General features: G+C 40.3%; 1 protein-coding gene across 1 annotated transcript in view; it reads left to right on the top strand.

The window, feature by feature from the left end:
* Window positions 1–5,518, top strand: part of EHHADH (enoyl-CoA hydratase and 3-hydroxyacyl CoA dehydrogenase) — a 49,904-nt gene extending 44,386 nt beyond the window's left edge. The window contains exon 7 of the mRNA XM_032631088.1: window positions 3,017–5,518. Coding sequence (XP_032486979.1) covers window positions 3,017–4,278 — 1,262 coding nt within the window. The 3' untranslated portion in view covers window positions 4,279–5,518. The remainder of the gene's footprint in view (window positions 1–3,016) is intronic.
* Window positions 5,519–21,911: the final 16,393 nt, after the last annotated feature.

The following is a 21,911-nucleotide window of genomic DNA, read 5'->3' as shown; positions in this document are numbered from 1 at the left end:
AAAGATAGAAAGTAGAATGATGGTTGCCAGGGGCTGGGGAGAGGGCAAAATGGGGAGTTATTGTTTAATAAGTACAATTTCAGGTTTGTTTGTTTTTTGTTTTTGCGGTACGCGGGCCTCTCACTGCTGTGGCCTCTCCCGTTGCGGAGCACAGGCTCCGGATGCGCAGGCTCAGCGGCCACGGCTCACGGGCCCAGCTGCTCCGCGGCATGTGGGATCTTCCTGGACCGGGGTACGAACCCGTGTCCCCCGCATTGGTGGGCGGACTCTCAACCACTGCGCCACCAGGGAAGTCCAGAGTTTCAGTTTTGCAAGATGAAAAGTGTTCTGGAGATGGATGGTGGTGCTGGTTGCACAACTCTGTGAATGTACTTAATGCCCCTGAACTGTACCCTTAGAAATGGTTATGATGTTAAGTTTCATGTTAAATGTATTTTACCGCAATTAAAACATTTTTAAAAGACATAGTAACAATTGTCACCAAAAAGAGAGTACACTTAAGTGGTTTTTAGATATTCATAAAGTTGTGTAGCCATTGCCACAAAAAATTTTAGAACATTTCCATCACTTTAAAAAGAAACCCTGTACCCATTTGCAGTTATTCCTCATTGCCCATCCTCCCAGCTCCTGGCAACTACTAATCTACTTTCTGTCTCTATGGATGTTCCTATTCTGGACATGTCATATAAATGGAATCATATAACAAGTAAACTTTTGCATCCAACTTCTTTAACTTAGCATAATGTTTTTTAAGGCTCATCCATGTTATAGGATGTACCATTTAGTTTTACGGCTGAGTAATATTCCACTGGAGAGACATACCACCTTTTGTTTATCCATGTTGATAGACATTTGGCTTGTTTCTTCTTTTTGGCTATTTTGAATAATGCTGCTATGAACATCTATGTACAAGTTTTGTGTGGATGTATGTCTTCATTTCTCTTGGGTTATGTATATACCTACCTACCTACCTACCTACCTAGGAATGGAATTGCTGGATCGTAGGTAACTCCACGTTTAACATTTTGAGGAACTTCCAGCTTGTTTTCTACTGCAACAGCACCATTTTACAATTTGCCAGCAGTGAATCAGGGTATCAATTTCTCCACATCCTCACCAGAACTTGTTATCGTCTGTCTTTTTAAATTATAGCTATCCTAGTGGGTATGAAGTGGTAGCTCATTGTGGTTTTGATCCTCATTTCCATAGTGACTAATGATGTTAGGCATCTCTTCATATGCTTATTGGCCATTTGTATATCTTCTTTGGAGAAATGTTTAATTGATCCTTTGCCTAATTTTGTTCTATTTTAAAAAAATTTTTATTGGAGTATAGTTGATTTACAATGTTGTGTTAGTTTCAGGTGTACAGCAAAGTGAGTCTTATACATATACATATATCCACTCTTTTTTAGATTCTTTTCCCATATAGACCATTATAGAGTATTGAGTAGAGCTCCCTGTGCTATACAGTAGGTCCTTATTAGTTATCTCTTTTATATATAGTAGTGTGTTTATATCAATCCTAATCTTTCAATTTATCCCTCCCCCTACTTACCCCCTGGTAACCATAAGTTTGTTTTCTATCTGTAACTCTATTTCTGTTTTGTAGATGAGTTCATTTGTACCCTTTTTTAAGATTCCACATGTGAGCGATATCATATGATATTTGTCTTTCTCTGTCTGACTTACTTCACTCAGTATGAGAATATCTAGGTCCATTTATGTTGCTGCAGATTCCTTTGCCTAATTTTAAATTGAGCTGTCTTTTTATTGTCGAGTTTGAGTTCTTTATATATTCTGATACAAGTACCTTATCAGATATATGATTTGCAAATATTTTCTCCTATTCTATGGGGTTTTTTTCACTTTCTTTATTGTGTCCTTCAAAGCACAAAAGTTTTTAATTTTGATAATGTCCAATTTATCTATCTTTTTCTTTTATTGCTTATGTTCTTGGTGTCATTTCTAAGAAACTATTGCCTAATCCAAGGTCATGAAGATTTACTCATAAGAGTTTTACAGTTTTAGCTCTTACTTTGGTCTTTGATCCACTTTGAGTGATCCACTTTGATCTACTTTTGTATATGGTGTGAGGTAGAAGTTCAACAAAATTCTTTTGCATATGGATATCAGTTGTCCCAGCACCTTTGTTGAAAAAGACTATTCTTTCCCCATTGGATTATATTGGCACCCTTGTCAAAAATTGATTTTCCATCAATGTATGAGTTTATTTCAGGACTCTCAATTCTATCTCATTGATCTATATGTCTATCCTTATTCCAGTATCACACTGTCTTGAATAGTGTAGATTTGTCAAAAGTTTTGAAATTGGAAAGAGTTTGTTCTTTTTGTTTTTTCTATATTGTTTTGGTTATTCTGGATTTCTTGTATTTCTATATGACTTGTAGGATCAGCTTGTTAATTTCTGCAAAAAAAAAAGTTGGATTTTTCATAGTGATTGCACTGGATCTGCAGATTGACTTGGGTAATATTGCCATCTTAACAATATTAAGTCTTCTGATCCACGAACATGGGATGTCTTTCCATTTATTTAGGTTTTATTTAATTTCTCTCAACAATGTTCTTTTGTTATTAGTGTTACAATTAGTTATTAGTTATTAGTCTTACAATTCTTCCTTAAATTTATTCTGAAGTATTCTTTTTAATGCTATTATGAGTGGAATTGTTTTCTTAATTTCATATTCAGATTATTCATTGCTAGGATATATAAATAAAATTGATTTGTGTATATTGATCTTGTATCCTGCAACCTTGCTGAACTTGTTTATTATTTCTAATAGCATGTGTGTGTTTGTGTGTGAATCCTACTTACTGTTCTACCTTCTGAATCACTTAATACAGTGCCTAGCCTTAACCAGTATTCAATCTATTTGTAGTCCTTGAGTTTGTACCTTTGAATGCCACGTTTCCACAGAAGCCTTCCATTTACTGAGTAATTTCTCAGTTCCCAATACCATTGAATCATTCTTTTTCTCCTTCACTCTTATCTGCAGGCTTGGGAACAATGGGCCGAGGCATTGCCATATCTTTTGCAATGGCCAAAATCCCTGTGATTGCTGTAGAATCAGACAAGAAGCAGCTAGAGACTGCAAACAAGATAATAACCTCCATCTTAGAAAAGGAAGTGTCCAAAATGCAGCAGAGTGGCCACCCTTGGTCAGGACCAAAACCCAGGTTAACTACATCTATAAAAGAGCTTAGTGGTGTAGATTTAGTCATTGAAGCAGTATTTGAGGAAAGGAACCTGAAGAAACAGGTCTTTGCTGAACTGTCAGCCGTGTGCAAGCCAGAAGCATTTCTGTGCACCAACACTTCAGCCCTGGACATTGATGAGATTGCTTCTTCCAGTGATCGTCCTCACTTGGTCATTGGCACCCACTTCTTCTCACCAGCTCACGTCATGAAGTTGTTAGAGGTTATTCCCAGCCGATACTCTTCCCCCACTACCATTGCCACTATTATGAATTTATCAAAAAAGATTAACAAAATTGGAGTAGTGGTAGGAAATTGTTTTGGATTTGTTGGGAATCGAATGTTGAAGCCTTATTATAATCAGACATATTTCTTATTGGAAGAAGGCAGTAAACCAGAGGAGATAGATCAGGTGCTGGAAGAGTTTGGTTTCAAAATGGGACCTTTTAGAGTGTCTGATCTTGCTGGGTTGGATGTAGGTTGGAAATCCCGAAAAGAGCAAGGTCTTACTGGGCCTACATTGCCTCCAGGAACTCCCTCCCGAAAGCGAGGCAGCTGGAGATATTGCCCAATTCCTGATATGCTCTGTGAATCAGGACGATTTGGCCAGAAGACAGGTGAGGGTTGGTACCTTTATGATAAGCCATTGGGTAGGATTCACAAACCTAATCCCTGGCTTTCCAAATTTCTGACACAGTACAGAGAAACCTATCACATTGAACCACGTATCATTAGCCGGGATGAGATCCTCGAGCGCTGCTTATATTCACTCATCAGTGAAGCATTCCGCATCTTGGAAGAAGGGATGGCGGCTACCCCAGAGCACATTGATGTGGTCTATTTACACGGGTATGGATGGCCAAGGCACAGGGGTGGGCCCATGTTCTATGCTTCCACAGTTGGGTTGCCCACAGTGGTAGAGAAGTTGCAGAAATATCACCGGCAGAATCCTGATATTCCCCAACTGGAGCCTTGTGACTATCTGAAAAAACTGGCTTCCCAGGGAAACCCTCCTCTGAAAGAGTGGCAAAGCTTGGCAGGACCCCCCAGCAGTAAATTGTGATTCAGTCTTTCAGGTTTTGCCTCACATGCTGGCATCAGGTAATGCTCATTGAATTTCAGTGAAACTAAATCCAAAGATCCAAAGTAAGATTGCTCTGAAATGCAAAGCAAAGGAAGTAATTGGCCAGCTAAAACTCTTCTTTGGGTCTTCTGTCGGATGAAGATTCTAATGGGTCAGATCTTTAGGAATGTGCTTCCTATGCCTGGGAATCTGTCCCTATCAGATAAATTATTTCAATCTCAGTGAATAAACTTATGTTAACACCATAATCACTAAGGAAAGAGCCTCAGGAATAAGTTGAGGTCCCCAAGTTCTTTGATCATTGGAGAAATATGTCATTAATTATTCACTGATACATGTATAAATTCATTTTGAGTCCTTTCAACCTCACACACGTAGCACTGATAGGAAACCTTATGGACCCTTCATTCAACAGACACTCATCATGCACCCCTGAGCATCTTGCACAGCTCTTGACAGACCTAGAGTCCAGAGGGGCATTAATCCAGCAAGGAAGGCTATGATACATATCACTTCAGTCTCAGAGGTGGAGTGAAGATGGTTGGCAGGGTAGAGTCAGCAGTGAGGGTCTCTATGAGTGAGCTTGGAAAGCTGCCAAGGGAGAGGCAGAGGCAGTAGTCAGAGGCAGAGTATCAATGGCAGAACAGTGCTGAAGTTTAGGCAAAACACAATTGAGAGTTGGTGAGGAAACCACATACTTCAGACCAGAATAGGGAGGTCAGGGTAGCTTGGCAAGTCATGCTCAGTATAACACTTCTGTCCAAGGCCCATGTGCACAGTTGTCCTTGCTGCTTGCAAGAGGCTCAGTAACATTTTATGATAATTTCCTCAAGACCACCGGATGTCCACAACCTGGTCTTTATTTACTCTTCTAGTCAGACAGAAGTAATGGAAAGTAGTTAAGTTGTTGACTTAGTGTAAGAAGAGATCTCAAGGATCTAACCTCCTCTAATTCTGTGATAAAGTCATGATGCATTTCCTGGTCATGATATGCCTTTGTGATGTTGGGTATGAAATCTTAGCAAGTCTAAAATTATTGTAAAATAAATTTTGTTTAATTTTGTTATAAGAACTCTTTTTACTTTTTGCCTTGTATGGTTAAATGTTGAGGGGCTAGTCAACACAAAAACTTGTACACAAATGTTTATAGCAGAATTATTCATAATAGCCCCACATTGGAAACAACCTAAATGTCCATCAACTGATGAATGGGTAAATAAAATGTAGAATAGCCATACAATAGGATATTATTTAGTCATAAAAAGAAATGAAGTGCTAATACATGCTACAACACGATGAACCTTGAAAATATTATGCTAAGTGAAAAAATAGGCGAATCTATTGAGATAGAAAGCAGATTACAGCTTGCCTAAGGCTGGAATGATTGGGGGTGCGGAATAGGGAGTGGTTGTTAATGGGTACAAGATTTCTTTCTGGGTTGATGAAAATGTTCTGCAATTATTGTGGTGATGGTTGCATAACTCTGTAAATCTGCTAAAAACCATTGACTTGTATACCTTAAATGTGTGAACTGTATGGTATGTGAATTATATCTTAATACAGTTAATAAATAAGTAAACAAACAAACAAATGGGCTTAGGTTATTGTCCTTCAGGATGATGTAAATGAACTGGATTTTTTACAATATTTTCACCAGTGAACCCAAACAAAATTACCAAAAGTTCTGATAGAGAAATCTTGAAGGAATATAGCATAAGTTTTCCATTGTACAAAACAAACCAAAAAAACTTCTAGAGTGTGCTTTGAGTTGTAGCTCAATTTAGAATAATTTTTGAGATGTGTATTGCTGGATTTTATATAAATTGGTCCTTGAAATTAAAGACATCAATAGAAAAAAATTCCTGAAAATAGTAACTCTGTCTCCAAAGTGTCTTAGTTTCAAATTAATGTAAACTTATTTCAAATTCATACACACATCAACTTTTTCTTCTTTAGACCTTGAGTAGATTTCAATTTTGAGTTCTCTTTTTTTTTTTTAGTTCTTAAAACTTATTTTCATCCTACATTCTCCTTTAGATTGGGGTTTTGAAACTAGAGTGTCTATGAATAGATTTTGAGTCAATAATCCCTGAAATTTTATGCTAACATTTGTGTATATGTATCTGAGTGCATTGCTTAGAAAAGGTGCCATATCTTACATTGTATTCTCTGACATGTCTATGACCCAATAAATGTTAAGGACCAATACTTTATATATTGATATAAAATGGGAAGAAGAAGCATGAGTTCAATTATCCTTATTTTGTGTCAAAGGAGGCAAGACTGATTAAAACTGTTGGGTCCCATAAACAACAGTGGCTAATATGAAGAAATCTTTCCAGGATATCCCATCCCATTATTGAAAATGCACTTGCTTAAAGACTTATTTTATTGTTGTTGTTGTCAATAATTTTAAAACTATATTTTTTTAAAAAAACACATTCTAAATGACATGTTAAAAATATGTTCTAATGGTAATTGACTCTGACAAGAGCTACATATTAGAGGCACCCTTGAAGCTTTGCCATAATACTCCAGCTTTAAAGATGAGGCTAATTACGTTCCTTAAATCAGGAAAGCCACCGTGCAGCTGCGGTTGCTATCTACTTATTCATTTCCAGCAGGAACAGGTGTGCTCGCAAGAAAGAAAGTGAGGGATCCTAAACTCCCCTGATTAATGATGTGACAGAAATGTGCATGCAACTCATATTCCACAGCACTGTAGAAACCTGAAATTTCTGGGGTCTTACACTTGTCTTTAAAACAGACACCTAGAAATTCAGAAATGTTGCAGATTCACTAGATTAGCTGAACCCTCTTGGTAGCCACTGATGAAATTAATATAAATCAAGTTCTCTGGACTATGTTTAAAAACAGCTTTCTCCAAGAACAGAACAGTCTTTGACTCTTCTTGGGACTGTCAATGCCACACGGTTATTTTGCCAGTTTACCTGTATTTCGATATTAACAGACAAGTTACACTGCTTCCCTGCAGGACAGCAACCTTACACAACTCTGAGGGACACCATTTATACCCTGCTCCAAGGGGCTGCCGTTCACACAGAAATAATGTGAACAGTACCCTGTAGAGTTGTGCAACACCCAGTATGGTTTCCAGGGCACACCGTGTAGAGGTTTCAAGCCCCCAAACCGTTTCTTCTCTTTATTGCTGTAAGTATCTCTCTAAACAAAGTTGACAAAAGTAGAGGGAAAGTCTCCATTTAGATTGGTGTCTCCAGTGGACCAAATTTTTAGAAAAGATTACATTTGACCCTTGAACAGCTCAGGTTTGAAAAATTCCATTTTTTCAATGGTAAATACTTTTGTACTACACCATTCACAGTTGATTGAATCTGCTGATACGGGGGAACCATAGATACTGAGGAACCATGTATATGGAGGGACCACTATAAATTATAGGTGGATTTTTAGACTGGGAGAAGGGTCAATGCCCCTAACCCCAGCCTTGTTCAAGGGTCAACTGTACGTCTTGTCTGTTCTTCTTAGTATTTTTTTTTCTAGCACCCTGAGAAAGAGGAACATGAGAGAGATGAACAGGGCTTTTAATTCTTGTCAAAAGAATTCCAGGGTATTTTAATTGTAATATTTATTTGTTCTCTTTCACCAAACCTAAAATAGCCTAGCTGAGTGATGCCTGAAAGCATCTGATAAAATGACAGGCACAGAGCTGATGCAATCGACCTTGTGTCCATCTTTCCACCTTCTCTAAGAGAGCACAGAAGCAGTTGCTAATTCTGGACATCCCTTAGGATGGGGTACAGCAAAACCTTCTCCAACCAAATCATAAGTGCACTTGGATTCCTGAAGACCGCCAAGGCCTAAAGAATCGCTGATTTGTAAGTTTTGGCAGAGACTGTTGGCTGTCTCCCAAAGTTTCTCTTCTCTAGCAATAAACTTCTCAATTTTTAGCTGAGTATTTGGTTGTTCAGAATAAATAGTATTATTGTCAGCTTCTCTTGCATCCAGTTGTGAACATGTGACTGAGATCCAGACAATAGGATGTAAGTGGCAGTGTCACATGGCAGACTTTGGGAAACTACCTTAAGGATCAGATGATATGCATCCTTTTCCTGTTTCTTTTTTTTCTCCTTCCTCCATCTTGCTGCCTGGAACACAGATGTGAAGGCTGGAGGTCAACCCACTATACTGGACCACAAGGACAAAATTCCCTAGGGATAGCAGAAAGGAAGGCGGCAAAGAGCTTGGTCCCCCAAGACCTCATGGAGCAGAGTTGCTACTCTGCCTTCCAACAGTCATTTGTGTGAGAGAGAAATCAACTCCCATTATGGGTAAGACCCTGTTATTGTGGTTCTTTAATTCCTCACAGCTGACCCTAAGTAATGCAGGTGGGGTCCAAGAATGAGTGGGTTTTGTTTTGTTTTGTTTTTGTTTTTCTCGGTGCCGTAGGTCATTCTGACACACAGGCAGCTTTGAGAATCTAATCATTAAACAGGATTTCTTGTTTTAAGAAAAACAATTTTTTGCCAGTGTGATGTGTTTTTCAACTTGATGTTGAATTGCTAGTAAACTTGTATGTTATGTTTCACATATAATTGTTGTAGGCAATTCATGGAGACACCACCAAGAACCTGAACATAATTTAAAAACTAGACCACAAGGAGAAAGGGATAGCATTACATCAGCTTAGTAGGAAACAGTCTCACAGGCCTACTTAAACCTCAAATTGACTCCTACCTGATTAGAGATAAAAACACTAACAAAGTATGTGCTATCAGAAGGAAAGATGGAAAGAGGAGTAATTCAAGAAGCAATATCTCTCAGCACTGACCGAAAGGGAGGTGCTGGATCTGGGGTGCACAAACCTGCTCACTAGATCAGAGATCTCTAAAATGGGGTGTCCCTACCGAAGATGGTGTGAAAGATGATCCATAGAGGTGCAGACAGAAAATATTTAGAACTACTCTTGCTACTTATTTTTGTCTAAAAAATAAGAGATTAGGGCTCCCCTGGTGGCGCAGTGGTTGGGAGTCTGCCTGCCAATGCAGGGGACATGGGTTCGTGCCCTGGTCTTGGAGGGTCCCGCGTGCCATGGAGCAGCTGGACCCGTGGGCCGTGGCCGCTGGGCCTGTGCGTCTGGAGCCTGTGCTCCGTGTCAGGAGAGGCCACAGCGGTGAGAGGCCCGCGTACCACAAAAAAAAAAAAAGAGATTAATCTTTATTAATATTTCATGTAGATAAGAACACTGCTGTCCTCACCAGGTTGTGTCTCAGATAGCCACATGTCAGGAATGGAGTGTCTTGAGGGAAGAGGGCGAGTTCCAAAATGTAGAGAGGTTGACAGTGGCATCCTCCCTCTTACATTTGCTTTTAGCATATTGAGAAATATTGCAAATTATGTATGCTGGGCTAAGTGGATATTTAGACTAAATTATTTAATTTAACTAAATTAACACTCACAAAAGATTCCTTCAAAGAAAGCACCCTTAAAAATAATCTTTGAAAGAAAGAACAATTGAAGATAACACAAATAATGCAAGCAAAGGAGTCAGATCAGGTAAGAAGTTGGCCAAAAAATTGAAATTATCAAGAAGATTGTTAGAAATATTGACTTACAACCTACCATTCATGATGAAGTCTGCCTGTCCTAAGTGTGTATTGTGTCTTATCTTAGTGAATAGCAGTATGAAACCATCACCTATGCAAAATGTTTTAATACATTGTTTAGTTCATCACTATCTCACTCTTTATAAACTTCTATGTTATTGTGTTTAAAATGTCATATATGTCAATATAATAGTAAAAGTATATAATTTATAAACATCCTATTATTATGTATTAGAGACGTATACTCAAAATTTATGTGATGTGCTACCCAGATCCTCTTTTAGGAATGAAAATTTTATTCTCCGAGTTGGTAGGAGTGTTACCAGAAAATGGCCTTCTTTCGGGATTGCCTTGCTCAAAGTCACAACTTTTTTCAAAAATAGCTTGTTGTGGGGGATGAATTGAGAGACTGGGATTGACATATATACACTATTGATACTATGTATAAAATAGATAACTAATGAGAACCTACTGTATAGCACAGGGAACTTTACTCAGTGCTCTGCGGTGACCTAAGTGGGAAGGAAATCCAAAAAAGAGGGGAATATATGTATCCATATAGCTGATTCACTTTCCTGTGCAGTAGAAACTCACACAACATTGTAAAGCAACTATACTCCAATAAAAATTAACTTTAAAAAATAGCTGGTATTCAATGATTGCTCAACTCAGGAGTGTAAGCACCTGATCTTCTTGCCCCAACTCTGAAGGGCTGACGTAGCTCGCGAGCTCCCAAGGACATTGGGCTGGGGCCTTCGTTGGTATCCAATTGCAGCTGAACTTCTCTCTCTGCTCCTTCCTGCTTCCTCCCTTCTCCTTCACAGGTGTTAATCCCAAGAGCCCTCCCTAAACAATCTGCACAGTCATCTCCGTCTCAGAGTGGGCTTCCCAGGGAAACTGCAACACTGCAGGTACACGACCAAAGATGTTTGGAAACCATTGATCCATATGCTGTCAACTCTTTTGTATATGTGTAATAGACCTCTTCTGATTTTACATGTTATCAGTTTTTATAAACAGCTGTGTGTGCTAGAAAAGAATGTGCATTCTCTGTTTGATGAATCTAGGATGCTATTCTAAGGTCGAGCTTGCTAATTATGTTGGTCAAGTTTTCTCTGTAGCCCTGCTCATGTTTTATCTATAGTCCTGCCTCCTCCTGTGATTGGGGTCAAATACCCAGCCAGTGGGTGGACTCCTTTCCTTGACACAAAAAGCCAGGAGTGACTGAATGGGCACATATAGATTTAAAATGATCTTACTGTGTTTCTGGCAGAAGCATTTCCCTTCTAGGAACCATGTCTTCTAGATCTCAGGGTGTTAATTTCTGGTACAGGAAACAAAACTCTCCAAGTGGGTCACTGGCCGTGATGATAAATGGGGCCACTTCTACTTTCAGTCTTTGGTTCCTATAACCTTGTATTTTACCTGTTAGGGACATAGCACCATATAACAGTTATTGATTCAGGATGTGAACTGCATCCTGGAGGATGGTACCCCATCCTCACAGGATATAATCTCCAAGCTGTTCATTATTCTATTAGGAAGGTTAGTAGCTTCTGGGTGGTTTAGTATCTGATCGGAACAGGGAATCCATGGTCATATGCCTACCTCTGTACCACCTTTGTTTGAAAGCATGTCCTTTGGTCTGATGCAATATTATGTGAGTTCTTACTTTACTGGCTCAGATCCTCTTGAAGTCCTTGGAAAATGAAGCCCTGCAGTCAGGAAAGGAAAACCCTGGAATATGTGTCAATTCCAGTCAAGATGAATCACTGACCTGCTGACTAAAGAGTATTGATGTAGTTGGCTTACCACCAAGTGGTTGGTTGGTCTCGCCATGACAACTTGCATCTGGGGCAAGTTGTACATTCAGCAATTAGATCAGCCCTGATGAGTGGATGTCCATTCTGTTGGGCTCATGCATAGCTTCATCCCTACAAAAAAGCCTTCTCTGTTGTGGGTAATGATAGTGGCCGGTTGATGTCCGCTAGCCTGGTCACTCTGTCTACTTGGTTGTTTAATTCATTTTCTGTGGTAGATGTTTTCTGGATGGAATTAACATGTCATACACAGCTCTTCACACTTTGTGCCCACTCCCATCAGTGCATCCCTCAATTCCCCAGTTTTTGCTGTCTCCTATCTTCCAATGTTTCTCCTTTTGGTCCCTGACCAACCACCCAAGCCATTGCCACTGCCCACTCAAGCCACCTCTCTGAGTCTTTTTATTCCTTCGTCCACCACCTGCCATGGCAGTTCAGTATATCTACTTCACTACATGTGTGCCACCACTTTCTCCAAGCCTCCAAGAGCCAACCTAGCACTGTGTTAGTAATGTGTGTCCTAGAGCCTGCCTGGGCATTAAATCCTGTATCATGGAAAAGGTTTCCACATCAGTAAACTCTCTACCAAAGTTCATGTTCTGCCCCTCTTGATCCAGTGCCCTCAGGATCCACTCCCAAACATAGTCTCCCAGCTTCTGCCAACACCTCTTGGCTGGATCCTATACCTCCTTGAGGATATAAATCCTTTCTTCCCTTAGTCTTAACACTCCCCTAAATGGGTTATTTTGTGACTTAACTCTAGTTATTGTTCTGATGCCCAAGAGGGGAGTTATTTCACAAGCTGAGTGTGTGTCTTGCATAACAGAAGCCCCCGAATTGTCTTTGAGCAAGGGTGAAACACAAGTCTTTAGGAAGGAGGGGCCGGCCTCCTCTGCAGGCACAAAGCATTCAGGGGAACTCAGAATTTGATATTTTCAAATTCACTGACCCAGATGTCCCCATTGCCAGTTGCAGTGTCCCATTTCTTCTCAATCAAGGCCTTAACTTTGGCAAAGCAGAATTGCCATGAGAATTCACCCTTCTCTGAAACTCCATTTCCCTCATAATTAAATCCTGGGCCTGACCTCTGCTTTTTCTATCCTGTGACTACAGGAGATACATCTGTCTTATATGCTTCCAGGGAAGCCCTCTGAAAATCACTGTTTGTCTTAGATTGGTAGTTAATCACCTTCACACCTTTTATTGTATTTCTCCAGGACAGGAATAGTCCCCAGCAACAGCCCTCTGAATCCATTACAACTTTCTGTAACCTCTTAAAGGCCTGAAAAATGCCCTCATTACCTTCTATGGATATCCCATCCCAACCTCTCCACTGATGAAAGTTTTAACTTTTGTGCTGTTACAGCATGCTAGGCGCTTTCAATACTCCACTTACCACCAGATGACATTTTCATTGCCAGTTGGCTGGTTTATAATCCAGCTCCAAAATCTCATTTCAGATTTTGCTTCCTAGGACCACTTCTGTTAGCAATTGGCATAGAGCAAGTTTCCCAGGAAAGAGATTCTGAAATAGAGATTTCCATGCAGAAAGTCTACTGGTGAGTGCTTCTGGGTATAACACCTGTAAGGGAGTGGAGAAAGCAAGAAGGAGCAAAAGGAGGAGTTGAACTGTGAGGCAGATGTAGCAGAAGCTTCAGCAGATCTTTGGGGAGCTCTGAGGCTCAGACAGCCCTTCAGAGATGTCCTGAATTGAGGCAGGGGTGTTGCGCCTTTGTACTTTCACCTTTTTGGGTGTGGGTTGCCCCCAGGGAGGGAGGCATGGCCTTGGACAAGGCATCTACCTTCAGCCAAGGAGAATATCCTTGGGGGAACTCAGGTCCTTGGCTTCTCCCAGCAGCTGAGGGAATAAGTGTCTTGGTACTGAAAGGGGGAACCTGGACCGTGCACCACAGCCTCCAGTACACAGCTTCTGCCTTGTTGACCTTCCATATCACTCTCCTCACACCTTGTCCCTGCTTTGGTCATTCACTACAAGAAGCCCCAAACTTCCAGCCACCCCTCATCACCTGGACTCTCATCCCTATACAGCTCTGTATATCTCCTAATCTGATGCCTTGTCTTCCTCAGCTTTCTAAATTCTTCCCTTGAGTCCTCTAGAATTCATGGTTTCCATCAGCAAAATATCCTCTATTCTTAAATGTTCTCTGAACATTCCTTTGTCTTTGTGGCCTAAATTCTTAAAGTCTTAAAGGGAATCTCCAATGAGTGGCTTCACCAGCCAGCTTCTGAATAATCGAGAAATAAAATAAAAAGTAATTGTGGGGGCCAAATACCACCTTTCTTATTGGTAGGGGCCAGATTGGAAGATGTGGGTTTAGTATATTAACCCTGTGGACTTGATAACTTTGCACCTGAGAAATAGACCACCCCACAGAGTCAGCAGCACTGGTCCACACTTTTTTTTTTTTTTCTGAAGCCCTCATTTATGTCATTTTAAATAATTCTTTGTTGTATGTAAATCGTCTCAGCCCCTTTTCGGAAACATGTGAGGTATAATTAGAAGAAAAAGAGAGGTAGGACTCTCAAAAACAGATAAATGAAAACAGGATGTAACGTGTTATGCGCCAAATGAATAATGTAGAATATTACTACTGGAATTCTGTGAAGGAAATGGTCACTAAACAATTAAAGCCCACTAACCTCAAGGAGGCTCTACTATTATTATACAAAACACTTCCCCAGGCCATTCGTTGCCCCACTCTTCTACATGACTATTTCATACCCCCTCTTTCCCTGAATTCCATCGCCTCCTTCTCTGTCCCCCTTCTCTGCTGATGCCCTTGCTTCCTTTACAGAAAAAAATAGAAGCAATCAGAAGAGACCTGCCACAAGTACCCACCAACACATCTATCCACTCCCCTGCATCTGAGCTCATATATCCTGCTGTCCCTCCTATTTCTGTGAACCAACTATCTGTATGCCTTTCAACCCCCAACTCTCCCACTATGCTCTTATACCATCCCCTTTCACCTACTCAAATGCACCACCCCAGCGAGCCTCTCCTCTTCCTTCTGCTTCATCGACTCCCCTCTTTGTATGGCTTCTTTCCAACCAGCATGTAAACACTGGGTAATGTCTTCCATCTTAAAAAAATTCCTGTTTAGAAAAAATTTCTGGGCTTCCCTGGTGGCGCAGTGGTTGAGAGTCCGCCTGCCAATGCAGGGGACACAGGTTCGAGCCCTGGTCCGGGAAGATCCCACATGCCTCGGAGCAACTAAGCCCATGCACCACAACTACTGAGCCTGCGCTCTAGAGCCCGCGAGCCATGACTACTGAGCCCACATGCCGCAACTACTGAAGCCCCATGCCTAGAGCCCGTGCTCCACGACAAGAGAACCCACCACAATGAGAAGCCCAGACACTGCAAAGAAGAGTATCCCCTGCTCGCCGCAACTAGAGAAAGCCCGAGGGCAGCAACGAAGACACAACGTAGCCAAAAATAAATTAAAAAAAGAAAAAACTTCTCTCTCAAAAAGTCTTGATCCTGTCTCCCCTTCCAGCTACCAGCGCTTTTCACTTCTTTCCTTCATAGCAAACATCTATACTGATTATTCTCACTGTTTCCCATTGCTTCCCTCTCATTCTCTCTTGAACCTATTTCAATCAGACTTGTATCCCCACCATCCCACCAATAATGCCTTTGTCAAGGTCACCAGTGGCTATTTTATTGCTGAATCTGATGGTCAATTCCTGATTCTCATCCTACTTGATTCATCAATCATTCCCTCTTCCTTAAAAAGCTTGCTTCGTCTGATCCAAGGATACCACCTCTGTTGATTTCCTCCGCCTCACTAGCCTCCTTCTTAGTTTCCACTGCTGGTTCTCTTTCTCCCTCACCAATAAATGTTGGAAAGTCCCAGGGCATAGTCTTTAAACCTCTTCTTTTGTCTATGTACACCTACTCTCTTGGTGACCTCATTTAGCTTCAAGGCTTTGAATATCCTCTACACACCGAAAACTCCTAAAGTCACACCTTCAGCCTGCACCTCTCCCCTGTTTGACTGTCTACTTGACATCTACATTTGGATGTTTAACGGAGATCTGAATCTTAACATGTTCGAAATCAAGCTCTTAATATTTGCCAGCCCCGAAAATACAGGCTTCTCCTGCAGCCTACTCCATTCCTTCCTGCCAGTTGTTCAGGACATAAATCTTAGCATCATCCTTGACTCTTTATCTCACTCTCCACATCTAATCCATCAGCAAATCTTGGTGGTTCTACCTGCAAATGAATCCAGAATCCTACTACTTATCACTGCCTCCTCTGCTATAGGCTGGGTCTAAGTTTTCTCTCACTCGAGACAAAAGCATCCTAGTGGGACTCCCTGCTTCCCTCCTTGTTTTACTGTGGCCTTATCCACACAACACCAAGAACAACTCTTCTATTCAAAAGCTCCATGGCTTCCCACATCATTTAGAATAAAAACAAGATTCTTTACAATGCCACGAGGCCCTACATTATGTAGGCCCACTACCTCTCTGACTTCAGCCCCTATTTCTCTGTTTAGATCATTCTGCCCCAGCCAACCTCCTTGGTGTTCTCTGAATATGCCAAGCAATCTCTCACCCCGGGGCCTTTGCAAGTCCTATTCTGTCTACCTGAAACTCATGGCCCTCAGCTATCTGCATAGCTCGCTTTCTCCCTTTTTTACCTTCTGTTTCAATGTTACCTTGTTAGAAGGTCCTTCTGACTATCTCACATACAAGAGCAACCATCCCTTTCCTTGTTACTCCCTATCTCCTTGATCCTGCATTTTCTCCACAGCACAATTACTGTCTGACGTATTATATGTTTGTTTATTTGCTTATTTTCTATGGCCCTTCCCCTGATGTAAGTTTCTTGAAAGTAGACATTTTGGGTGTTTTGTTCGTTGTTCTAATTGGAACCTAGACCAGTGCCTGGTACATAGGTGATGCTCAATATACCAGTTGACCCTTGAACAATGTGGGGGTTAGGGGTGCTGACCCCCTGTGCAGCTGAAATCCATGTAGAACTTTTGTGTCCTCCAAAACTTAGCAACTGATAGACTACTGTTGACAGGAAGCCCTACCTAAACAGAAACCATCAATTAACACATGCTTGGTATGTTATATGTATTACATTCTGTGTTCTTACAGTAAAGTGAGCTAGAGAAAAGAAAATGTTATTAAGAAAATCATAAAAAAAAAAAAGAAGAAAATCATAAGGAGGAGAAAATACATTTACAGGCTGTACTGTATTTATGAATACAGTTAGTTTATGTTGTCTGTTTACAAGATGAATCATCTGTCTGTCAGTACCTACATCAATATTGTCTTATACAATACAGAACATGGTAGCTGTTATCCTTATTACTAACACTAGACGTCAAAAATGAAAAGATAATGTGAAAAAGAAATTTGCATTTATTTACAGGTATAATGATTCATACATCAATAACAAAGCACCAGCAGTATTATTGCTTTATGGTAGCCTAGCCTATATGTTAATGAATGAATCGTTATGAAATTTTTATGGCATAGAGTGTTACAGTCATATTCATAATACAGTATTGGAAACATTGTTGCATTAAGAGAATCCACTTACCTGTGATGGTAGGGTGATACACAGTTTACCCAATTACCAGAGAGAGGCATACTATACAGTAATGTAATTCTTTGAAAGCAAAGTTATATAACAGAAAACTAACACATTATTAAGTTTATATTAAATATCACTCACCTTATGCCTATGTTAGGCTAGACTAGTATCTACATATATTTTATGTATTTCTTATATACCTTTTTCTTAAATTGTTCAATATTTCTAGGTACGTGGTTCGTTTGTGAATTGTTTCAAATTGTAGCAAATCTCCAAAAATTTTTCCAATATGTTTTTTGGACCCGCACAGTTGAAAAGTGTGTTGTTCAAGGGTCAACTGTAATTATTGAAGAAGTAAAAATCTTAATTTACCCCTTGTCTGAGGCTTGCCATTCTGAAATATTATACCTCATGTTCTGCATGCTGGAGATTAGCCCAGGCTATCCTAGGAACACTAAAGGAAAGTTGTAGAACGATTGCTTATCTAATGATTGTCTGTTTAAAACTGTCTAGCACGGTTTAATGTAAGGTGGTATAAAAACTAAATTTCCATTGGTAACCTGACTTATGACTTGTCTACCCACCTGTAACTACAGAATGCATGATCCAATAAAATTTTTCCTAATTTGTGATTTGCATCAAAAAATACTTACAGAGAACTAAAAATAAAATGACATTTTGTACAATTTAAACTTTTATTTAAGACAATAACATTACATAATTATAAAATTCAAAAATATTTGTTATTAGAATGTATGAAAATTTGAAATCTGAACTGTTGCAGAAAATCTAAATTTTGCTCTACTTCTGTATTTTCAGTTATTCAACTGGTCCTCAGTAATATCTCATAATTTAGACTCTATGTCAGAAAATGGAGCAAAATTAATGAATTAAACTTTAAATAAATCATTCCATGAACTGGGTATATTGAGAGTAGGATTTTTGCTACACTCCCCACTAGATGGTGCTGCTAAAAAGTTTTCTTAAAAATTCCAATTTAGACATACAATTTTAACCAAGCAATAGAATATCATTCATATGTTTAACGATAGTTCTGTCATAAGATGTGTTTTTAAAACTTTCAACAAAATGTTCTGTGGGCTCCTAGAGCTTGTGTGTAGATGTGATGTGGGTCCGTTTTATAAATAATAGGCAATCTGAGTAGGTGGAAATTGGAGAGAGAATTTCAGCCATAACAGCATTTGATATTATTAGGTTTCCAGCGATCATCATGTAGTTGACTTCCAATTACCTTTCTCAAACTTAAAAAAATTACATAAGATGTACATAATTTTCTTGTAGATCTTGTTCAGTCTACCAAAATGAGTATTGTAATACCCTTTCAATTAAAAAACCCAGTTGCTTATTCTTATGTGGTTCATGAAAAGCCAGCTTTATTAATTCTTACACATATGAGAAGAGTGTTAAAAATAGTAATTCAACAGTTGGATTTATGGTTCTTTCTGTGAAGAGATTTGGTCTATAAGACAGAAAAATCAGTGTTTTTTCCAGTGTGTAATATAAGCTGTATTCCAATATAGTAGCATGAGCTATTAGTATAATATAGCAATTAGCCCTTTTGACCACTTCCTAAGAGCCCCTAATTTCAATGGGAAAACCTAATGGATATAGGGAGTCAGACTCTACAATCTGCTATAGATTTGAAGCTTTAATGGAAATTTGAGGGTCAAAGTCTTCTTTTATTTTATCCTCTGTGGAAATTGAATCTTGCTGTGAAAAAGCCATTGCATTTTCTTTTCTAGATTAAATTTCAGCCTCTTTACCTTTTACACATTGATTCTATTTTCTATCTTTTAATTACTGTTGTCTTCCCAGGTTTATTGAGATACAATTGGCATATAACAGTGTGTAAGTTTGAGGTGTACGGGATGACTTGATATAAGTACATACTGGGAAATGACTACCATAAGGTTAATTCACACAACTGTCACCTCACCTAGTTACTTTGTGTGTGTGTGTGAGTGTGTGCGGGTTGAGAACAGATAAGAGGTACTCTCTCAGCAAAAGAAAATAGTATTGTTAACTTTAGTTACCATGCTATACATTAGATGCCCAGAATGTATTCAACTCTAAGTTTGTACCCTTTGACCACCTTCACTCATCACCCTCCTTCCCCCCGCAGCCTCCAGTGACCACCAATCTACTGTATCTACGAGTTTGGTTTGTTTAGACTCCACATATAAGTGAGATCATATATATAGTATTTCTGCGCCTGATTTATTTCACTTAGCATAATGCCCTCAATTTTTATCCATGTTGTCGCAAATGGCAGGATTTAATCATTATCGTTACTTTCTCCTAGTGTTACCAGAATTGGGATGAGAAAAGGGAAGGCATCATTTACATAATCATCTACGTTTATTGGCATAAATTATAAGTCTATCTGAGCACGTGAGAGGCAGATGGGAGGGGAAAGGAGAGGAGCCTGGAGTGGGGGTTGGAACTTCAGAAAGGTCTTCTGGGACTTCCCTTTAGGAAGACGGGAATCTGGGATGGCAACATCCAGGGAGACAGGAGAGATAGAGGAGCCGACCTCTGGGCTTGAGGGCATTGAGGCTGCGAGGGGATAAGACTATGCGATTGTCACTGGAAAGAGTGAAAGAGGAAAGGAAAGCAGGCAGCAGGAGCACAACTCAATGCACTTCTTTCTTCTTTTCTCTGCAGCTGATGTTCCCACTCCCTGGCACCTCAGCCTGGAGATGGGGGAAGCGGGAGCTCAGGGCCAGGGCTCAGCAGCTGTTCTGCCGGGCTCCTGGCAAGGGAGCTGCCTCAGCACACAGACCCCTTTCTTCTTCCTTGGAGGGAGTGGGAAGCCGCTGTCAGTGGAGCCTTGTTTCTTGGTCTCTCCATCCCCCAGTTATCAGAGGGTAAACCACTGTGTAGCAGTTTGTCTCCAACTCCTGGACAGGGCTGGGCCAGAGGACAGCACAAGAGAAATAATCCCAGCATATTAGCGCCCTCTTTTAACGCTTGAGGACTTAGGCAATTTGGCGGATCCCAGGGCTGGAGGCCGACTTCAGCTGGAGGAGGCAGTTCGGGAGGGATTTTACTCTGATGCCCAGAGTCATTTGTTTCTTTGCCTCCAAAAGAGTAAAATAAAGCAGTAGTTGTCAAACTTTTAAGATCACACCTCTTTTGTTTAAAAGAGTAAGGAGAGAGCAAGAGAGTGAGGGAGAGAAAGCGCCCTTAGTGTGACTTAATATATGCATGATAATTACCTTTGTCTTTATCATAGAGAAAACTTGCACAGCCCTTACTGTTGCAGGGCACTGTTCTAAATATTCCTCATGTAGGGACTTCCCTGATGGCGCAGTGGTTGGGGGTCCGCCTGCCAATGCAGGGGACACGGGTTTGATCCCTGGTCCGGGAGGATCTCACGCGCTGTGGAGCGGCTGAGCCCGGGGGGCCACAGCTGTTGAGCCTGCGCTCTGGAGCCCATGAGCCACAACTGCTGAGCCCGCGTGCCACAGCTGCTGAGGCCTGTGCGCCTGGAGCCCGTGCTCCGCAGTGGGGGAGGCCGCCGCAGTGAGAAACCTGCACACTGCAGTGAAGACCCAACGCAGCCAAAAATAAAATAAATAAATGAATAAATAAATTTACTAACAAATAAATATTCCTCATGTATTTAGTTCTCACGGCAGCCCTGTGCGGTAGGTGTTACTATCTCTGTTTTACAGATGAGGAAACTGATACACAAAAAGGATTCTTACCCAAGGACACACAGAGGCAAACCTAAGATTTTAACCCAGGCAGTCTTCCCCAGAATCTATGCTCTTTAACTAGTATTCCATGCAATATATACTTATTTATAATCCCACACATGTGCTACTGTGATCATATGTAGTTTATGAAACATAGACATGCATGGACATTTGAAAAGATGAGGGTAAAAATAAATATAAACAGAATTTCTGCTATATTCTCCTTTTACCCCAACAGATTGTTTTATAACCCCTCATTTTAGAGACCACTGTTTGAGAAGTTGGAGTGCTGTGGAAGGAGGCTGACCACTACAGACTCGGGAGCAGAAGCTGTACCACTTCGCCAGTAACGCAGTGGGCTCCCATCCTTCCCAGCACCAGGGGTCGTTTTAACATAAAAACAGTTTCACAAGTGCTCATATAAAAGTTGTACCTTTTGTATCTGTTGATTGAGAAAGGACACAATGATTTAAACTATTAAGTAACACTTGTGCCTTTAAATGACTTTATTTTATTCACTGCAACTCTGTGGACGAAGCATGTTGTCAACCGTATCTCAAACAATGCACAACCTAAAAGTTGAGAATTATGTTTTATTCGGAGGCTTTGCTGAGGAACAGTCAGGAACAGTCCCTCAGATAAATATGAGAGGCTGTCTCCCAGGCTTAAGTCCTCAGCAAGTCTGCTGAATAAAACATAATTCTCAACTTTTAGGTTGTGCATTTTTTTAGTTGACACTACTATCTACATCATGTAGAAAACACTGCACATATATGCCAGTCACATTAATTTTTCAGTCTACATACTATACTTGGTGTAGTGGATTTGCCTGCCTTTTATAATAAACCCAGGCCCTCCAGGAGGCGCCCAGCTTTTGTAGATGTTGAGATCTGCGGGTATAGTG

Source organism: Phocoena sinus, chromosome 4 (genome assembly GCF_008692025.1).
Source record: "Phocoena sinus isolate mPhoSin1 chromosome 4, mPhoSin1.pri, whole genome shotgun sequence".
Classification (NCBI taxonomy): domain Eukaryota; kingdom Metazoa; phylum Chordata; class Mammalia; order Artiodactyla; family Phocoenidae; genus Phocoena; species Phocoena sinus.
This window is presented reverse-complemented; position numbering and strand designations above follow the sequence as displayed.